General features: G+C 41.4%; 1 protein-coding gene across 1 annotated transcript; it reads left to right on the top strand.

The window, feature by feature from the left end:
* The first annotated feature begins 2,956 nt into the window (after positions 1-2,956).
* LOC101532700 (histone H2A-Bbd type 1-like) lies at positions 2,957-3,467 on the top strand. Its single transcript, XM_004587969.2, has one exon. The coding sequence runs from the start codon at positions 3,076-3,078 to the stop codon at positions 3,463-3,465; it is 390 nt and encodes a 129-aa protein (XP_004588026.2). The 5' UTR covers positions 2,957-3,075; the 3' UTR covers positions 3,466-3,467.
* The last annotated feature ends 4,371 nt before the right edge of the window (positions 3,468-7,838 follow it).

The raw sequence follows: 7,838 nt of genomic DNA, 5'->3' as shown, positions 1-7,838 counted from the left end.
AGGCATGGCTAGACAGAACGGCATCCGCCAGCATTTCTGTGGGCTGCATAGTAGGGCTGGTTAGCTTGAACTAGGTTTCAATGTCTAGTGACATGTATAAGAGCTAAATGGGATGTAGGACAGACTTAACTAGTCTGTGGTACATACTGGCAAGCATGGGAACCAGGGTAGAGCGTGGGCCTGGTGGGGGTTATTGGGAGTCGCCCTGACTAGGCTGCAGCTCCCACTGTTGAGTGTGAAGTGGACAGAATCAGGCTTGACTGCAGAAGGTACATTTTTTAAAGATTTTTTTTATTTCGAAAGTCAGAGTTACAAGGAAAGAGAGAGAGAGAGAGAGAGAGAGAGAAAACCTTTCATCCTTTCATCCACTGGTTCATACCCCAGATAACCAAAATGGCCAGTGTTGAGCTAGGTCAAATCCATAAGCCAAGAGTTTCATTGAGGTATCACATTCGGCAGTGGAATGAAATAGTTCCTGTACTCTGATGCTCTTCCTATGCCATTGGCAGATGCTGGATCAGAGTGGAGTTGCTAACACATGAACCAATGCCAATATGTGATGCCAGGGTGGCAGGTGATGGCCTTACCTGCCCTACCACATCACTGGGCCCAGAACTATATTTTCAATGTGTCCAGTCTAGGATATGTCTAGACAGGAAAGCTTGATGGAGAGAGTATTCAAGATTGCAGAGAACAGGGCCCGGCGCGATAGCCTAGTGGTTAAAGTTCTCGCCTTGCATGTGCCGGGATCCCAAATGGGTGCTGGTTCTAATCCTGGCAGCCCTGCTTCCCATCCAGCTCCTTGCTTGTGGACTGGGACAGCAGTTGAGGATGGCACAAAGCCATGGGATCCTGCATGCACGTGGGAGACCTCCGGGCTCCTGGCTTCGGATTGGCTCATCTCCATCCAAACGCTCACTTGGGGAGTGAGCATTTGGATGGAAGAGCTTCCTCTCTATCTGGCTTTCCAATAAAAATAAATAAATCTTAAAAAAAGATTGCAGAGAACAAAATAGATATTCAAATTGGGAGCACCTGGCATTAAAAATAACCAATATAAGGTATATGGATACAGAGTAGACTCACATCAGAAATTAGGAGGAAGTGCATGCACAGATAATTCATCCAGATTTTTTCGAGGATACGGTAACAGGTAAATATATGGGGAAAGCATATAATCTAGGGATATATGTTAAGATATGGACATAAGGGGACTGCAGCCAGCCTAGCATATGTTCTGACAGGGAATGAACTGAATGAGTGAGCCATTCAGCCTACAAAAGGACTCAACTATAGAGAAATAACATGAATGGTGAAGTCAACATAGGCTAATTCTAGCAAAAAGTGTATTTGTGAAAGGTATGCTCATCCGAGATGTACAGGTACAGAGACATACATAGAATTTTTCACCTCAATGTTACAGTATCCAGCATGGGGCAAGAATAAACACAGAAGCAAGAAAAACTCCCCAACACAGATGTCAAATACCTGTCATCCTCCCCTAAGGCATGAGATCTTTCACTGGACTGACCTACAAATCAGCCGAACCAATCAAAACAGCAATGCACCAAAACCTGTGTTTTCTTGCACCCAATACAGAGAAAATCCCTACAAACTAAAACATAAGAAAGATATCCAAGTGGCCAGAATATAAAACAGATGTTTATCATATAACCAAGTATCCAAGAAATTACTGCATATTTAAAAATTCAAAACACATGCTCACAAAAGATGTTGCACATCAACGCTCCTACAAAACTGAAAACTAGTAGCCAAGAAGTGGAAAAAGTCAAATGTCCACCAACTGAAGAATGGATTAATAAATTGGGATAGATCCATATAACAGAATATTATACCGTTATTAAAAGGATAAAGAACCAACAAACACAAAAACATACAAGAACCCTGAATGCACTGTGCCAAAAGAAAGAATACAGACAAAAGGCCACATACATTATGATTCCATTAATATGTCTAAAATAGAGAAATCCAGAGATATAAGAAGTAGATTGATTCCTGACAGAGGCAGATGCAGGTATGCAAAAAGGAGTGTGGAGTTCTTTTTGTGGTGATTGAACTATACTGAAATCTCATATATATATGACAATTTCATAGAGAATGTCCTAAAGGAATACTAAACATTTGCCCTTGAAATGGCTATAATGCTGAATTCTTATTATGAAATTGCATATTAATAAAATGTAACATGAAATAAGCACACAAAATGAAAAAAAAATTCACGACTATGACTCCCAATGGTGAAAGATACCAGGATTTAGGTAAATAAAAGAAAAAAAAAAACAGGACCACCAAAAGTTCTATAGACAAAAAAAAAGTTATGACAACAGCAAACAAACAATTCTTGATGCATTGAAATAACATAGAGAAATGTAAATGGAATATATTCTGTCTCTAAGGTATTCAAAACTCTAACAGATGAATAAACAGAAACGTGGTCAGTGCTCTCCAAAAAAGATAAAATAATGGCAAAAAAAAAATCATGGCACTCATACACTTGGGAAATAACTACCACATAACAAATTGACACATTTCATAAACAATTGAAAGGAGAATCCAAAGGTCAAAAATGAAAACACTGATCAGAATCATTGAGATAAATATGGACACAGAGGAAAAAAAAAACTGAGCCCTTGCTAGAGGTCACTCATGTCTGGCAGTGGACTGCAACTTGCACAGGGATGGAAAGGAACTCAGAGACAACACAAGAAAGGAATCAGTTTATCTGAGTGCTTTCCTACAGACATGGCAATGTCTCCACTGAAACAGCTTTGGAGGAGACTGTTAAATAAACCGTGTGGGCTTTCCTTAAAAGGGGGCACAGTGTCCTGCAAGCAAGTTCCTCCCAGCCCTTGCCAGGCCAGGCCTCTGCAGGGCCCACTGGCCACCACTGACATCACAAAGACAGAGGTGTCACAAAGGCTGCCCTTGCCTAGCCAATCCAGGGCTAGAGCACAGGAACACAGTGGGCGGGACTGAGCAGTGGTAGCTTGACAGGCACCTGGCCAGCAGGAAAACCAAGCTGAGCCACCTGGGAGTAGAAACCAGCCCACCATCATGCATGGGAGGAAGCCCACCAAGAAATCCCGTCGGCGGCGCAGGAAGCCCATCTCCCGCTCTACCAAAGCTGAGCTGCAGTTCCCCGTGAGCCGCGTGGACCGCCACCTGCGAGAAGACCGCTATGCTCAACGCCTGAGCTCCTCCACCCCTGTGTTCCTGGCCGGGGTCCTCGAGTACCTCACTTCCAACATCCTGGAGCTGGCTGGAGAAGAGGCTGACAAGAATGGCAAGATTCGCATCACCCCAGAACACCTGCAGAAGGCGATGGAAAACAACGAGCATCTCAAGGACCTGTTGGACAGTGGCAGCAACCCTCCAGCTGCTGAAGAGCCCAAGTCCCAGGAAAAGCAGGAGGAGCAGGAGGAGGAGGAGGAGGAGGAGCCATGACGCCCAAGTCTCGGAGCATGGCTCACCTCGCCTCGACAACAGACTTGCCCCCCATCCCTACCACCCCACCCTGCCATCTCCCTTAGAGGGAGCCTGTGCTGCTACCGTCAGCACAGGCCATTAAAGTGTTAAGTCAATTGCAACAGTGCTGAGTCCTCTCTGTGTGTCATTTTGGGTGGGAGGCAGCTGTGAACCACGCAGAGGGTTGGACGGGGAGGTCAGTGTTTGGATCAGGGATTTCAGAGAAACTCTTTCCGTGATGACCATGGGTCTGGAACAGAGGCCCTGGGTGGGGGAGGATCTGACAAGGGTGGAGGGAAGAGGAAACTTCCTCTTTGGTTCTGCCCAAGGAAGGCCATGGGAGGCCAGGACCTTGACTGGGGTTGGAACCTGAACTGGGTGGTGGAGGGGCTCCCTGAGCTGTGGATGCACTGCATGACCCCAAGCAGTGAGATGCGCTGGACAGCAGGACTGGTGCAGATGTCTTTATCCATCATTGGGAAGGTCTCAAGTCAGGAGGTGATGGCAAGGGAAGTGGGGCAGACATGGTGGCACACTAGCTGGCACGCACTTAGTAGGACAAGGTGTTTGCCATGAAGATAAGAAGTGGTGGAGAAATGCAGGCATCTATCCAAAAAAGTGTTATGGTCTTTTTGATGGTGTTTTTTATTTATTTATGTTCTGCGTATTTTCCCAAGAATTTTTTCTCTGAATCAGATGAGAGCTCTGTAATAATTTATGGACCCTCTCCTTTCACCCTGTTTCAGTTTCTGTAACAAAACTGGACATTTTTAAAGAGCAGACTTTCTATTGCTTCACAGAGCTTTGTTTACTGTGGTTTTCTTTTATTTTTTTAAAAAAGATTTATTTATTTTTATTGCGAAGTCAGATGTACAGAGAGGACAAGAGACAGAGAGGAAGTTCTTTTGTCCAATGATTCACTCCCCAAGTGAGCACGACTGCCTGTGGTGTGAAGATCTGGAGCCAGGAGCCAGTAATTTCCTCCAGGTCTTCCACACAGGTGTAGGATCCCCAGGCTTTTGGCCATCCTTGACTGCTTTCCCAAGCCACGAGCAGGTAGCTGGATGGACAGTGGAGAAGCCCGGATTAGAGCCAGTGCCCATATGGGATTCCAGTGCGCTCAAGGCAAGGACTTTAGCCGCTAGGCCACCGTGCCTTGCCCTGTGGTTTTCATAATAGTAATGTGTGGTACTTATAATTTTTAATTTAAATTTTCCAAGCATGTTAACTGGGAAAAGAGATAGGTGAGAGAGAGAGGAGGGAAGGTTGAGTGAGAAATACTTACCTCCCAAATTCTGCTTCATTTCAAATATCTATAATAAACATAACTGCAACTGACTGAAGCCAAAAATATTCATGCATCCAGGTCTTCCATGTTAGTGGAAAGGACCCAACTGCTTCATCCATAATCTGCTGCTTTCTAGCATTATTATGAAGCTGGAATCAAAACCAAAGTCATTATTCCAGGTCCTACACCCCACTCCAGTATTTTATGTGCGTGTCCCAATCAGGGCCTCAACCACTAAGGCAAGTGCCCTGCCTTGCATCTTTTTAAAAATTATTTCACTTTTGTGCTCGGTGCCATAGCCAGGCAGCTAAAGTCCTCGCCTTGCTTGCGCCAGGATCCGAGATGGTCGCCAGTTCTAATCCCAGCAGCCCCTCTTCCCATCCAGCTCCCTGCTTGTGGCCTGGGAAAGCACTGGAGGATGGCCCAAAGCTTTTGGACTCTCCACCCATGTGGGAGCCCCGAAGAGGCTCCTGGCTCCTGGCTTCGGATCTGCTCAGCTCCAGTCACGGCAGCCACTTGAGGAATGAATCATTGGACAGACGATCTTCCTTTCTGTCTCTCCTCTCAGTATATCTGACTTTCCAATAAAAATAAAATAAATCTCTACAACAATTATTTCACTTTTTACTGTATTATTTTGTATAGTCATGAGTTAATGTATATTATATTAAATCACTTAAACAGTCCTGAAACTTGATATAGTTTGTTGAATACATATTCACTGATTTTTGGTATTGGTATTCTGTACTAGGAAAAACTTGATAGCTCAGAAAGCTGGTTTTATTTTACTTTAAATAAGTGAAGGGTGAAATGCGAATCTGAAAATAGTAGGAGATTTGTGGGATTTTATTTTTACCTCTCCTTGGATACAAAACAAAGTCTGGTTGAAAAGACATAATTAGAACCACATGTAGCCGACACCAGCTTACAAAATAAACTGTTGAGTATGAAGGGCACAAAAAGATTGACACAAACATTCAATAAATTAAAAAGCCGGAATCAAAAGGATACCAAGACTAAGCACTGAATTTAAGGTGCAGTGAAACCCTAAATATAAAATGTAAAATGTGAATTTCACTCTTCTGTGTTCAGAGTTGGACAGGCTCCTTCCCATCCTTACCCCACCCTTTCCATAGCCCATGATGATACTCACTCTTTCATTTGTCAAATGTATTAATTACCTAAGAACTATAGCTTTTGTTGCATTTACCTATAAATTAAACTTATTTTACTTTGCTGTATTATGTCATCAAGAAAAGATCTTCAGGTGCCTAATACATATGATTATAAAAGGGAAATTTAGAAAACTCATTTATAATAGCTTCAAAAAAGTGAAAAACTATGAATAAACTTATCCAAACAGGTTAAGAAATTCTACATTGAAAATTATGGAACACTGATTAAAGAGGAATTGAAGAAAATGAATTAATGGAGGGACATTAATCGGATAAATTAATCCTGTTAAAATAACCACGTCAGTCAAACTAATTTACATAGTCTAGGTAATCAATATAAGAATTCCAATAGCATGTTTTACACAAATAGAAAAATAAAAATCCTAAAAGCATATGTAATCACAAAAGCCCCAACTAAATTAAGCAATTTTGGCCACAGAGAATAAAGCTGGAATAGTACAACTCTAGATTTCAAACTATTCTGCAAAGCTACAACCAAAGCAATACAGTACTGGCATAAAAAGAGATATATATGAACAACTGGGCAATAATAGACTAGAAATAAGACGTTGCATCTGAAATAAATCCTGAAATTGTATCCAATTGATCTTTGGTTAGCATACCAGGAACACACACTAGAAAAAAAAAAGGATTCTCAATAGTGTCAGAAAAACTGGATTTCCACAGTCAGAATAATTCTGCTAAACCCATATCTCACAGCACATGACTTTTAAAACTCATATTAGATAAAAGACTTATCAAACCTGAAACCACAAAACTACTAGAATAAAAAACAAAGCGGAATCATGATATTTTCTGGGAAGTATTTTTTTAGATATGACAAGAAATAAAAGTAACAGGCAATAAAAGCAAAAGTCACAAATGGGTCTCCACTCACTTAAGAAGAATGCACAAACTTCTTAAGAAGAATTATCCACACTAAAGTAAATGATCAGCAAAATTTAAAAGGCGAATTGTACTTTTAGAAAATGTATTTTCAAATCAGATGTCTGATAAGGGACTATTAACCAAAATATATTACAAGCTCATACAATTCAATAGCAAAAAAAAAATCAAATAACATTAAAATGGACAAGACTGTGAATAAACATTTCTCAAAATAACACATTCAAATGATCAACATGTATGTAAAGATGCTCAGCATTACTATCATCACCAGAGAAGTGCAAATCAAACCCACAATGAAATAACATCTCATACCTGTGAGAATGCCTGTTATAAGAAAGACAATCCTAGCACACTGTTAGTACACTACACACTGTTAGTAAAAATTTATTTGATGATTATGCCATTGAAATAATATGGGGAAAATAAGAAAAGTGAAAAGTAGGGAGGGAGATGGGTTAAGGGGAGTGAGGATCCCTTATGCTTCCAAATCTGTACCATGAAAAATTTTTTAAAAAGTCAAATTTTACATAATTTTTTAACAAATAGATTTTGAGAAAAAAGTGTGGAGGTTCTACAAAGATAGATAGATAGATACATAGATAGATACATAGATAGATAAATACATAGAACTAGAACTAACGTGGCTTGCATTGTAGTATAACAGATTAAGCCACTGCTGATGACAATGACAACCTACATCAGTGCTACTTCAAGTCCCAGCTGCTCTGCTTCCAACACAGCTCCTTACTAATACACCTGGGAAACCAGTGGATGAACACGCAAAAATGTATGCTTGTGCCTTTTATTTCTTTGAAAGCTAGGTGCTTTAAATATCTTGAATTTCCCCCATAAATGTTTATTAAAAAGATAGGGCCCGGCGGCGTGGCCTAGCGGCTAAAGTCCTCGCCTTGAACGCTCCGGGATCCCATATGGGCGCCGGTTCTAATCCCGGCAGCTCCACTTCCCATCCAGCTCCCTGC

The sequence above is a fragment of the Ochotona princeps genome, chromosome X (genome assembly GCF_030435755.1).
Source record: "Ochotona princeps isolate mOchPri1 chromosome X, mOchPri1.hap1, whole genome shotgun sequence".
Classification (NCBI taxonomy): Eukaryota; Metazoa; Chordata; class Mammalia; order Lagomorpha; family Ochotonidae; genus Ochotona; species Ochotona princeps.
Note: the sequence above shows the minus strand (reverse complement) of the source record. Positions and strands in the feature narration are given on the sequence as shown.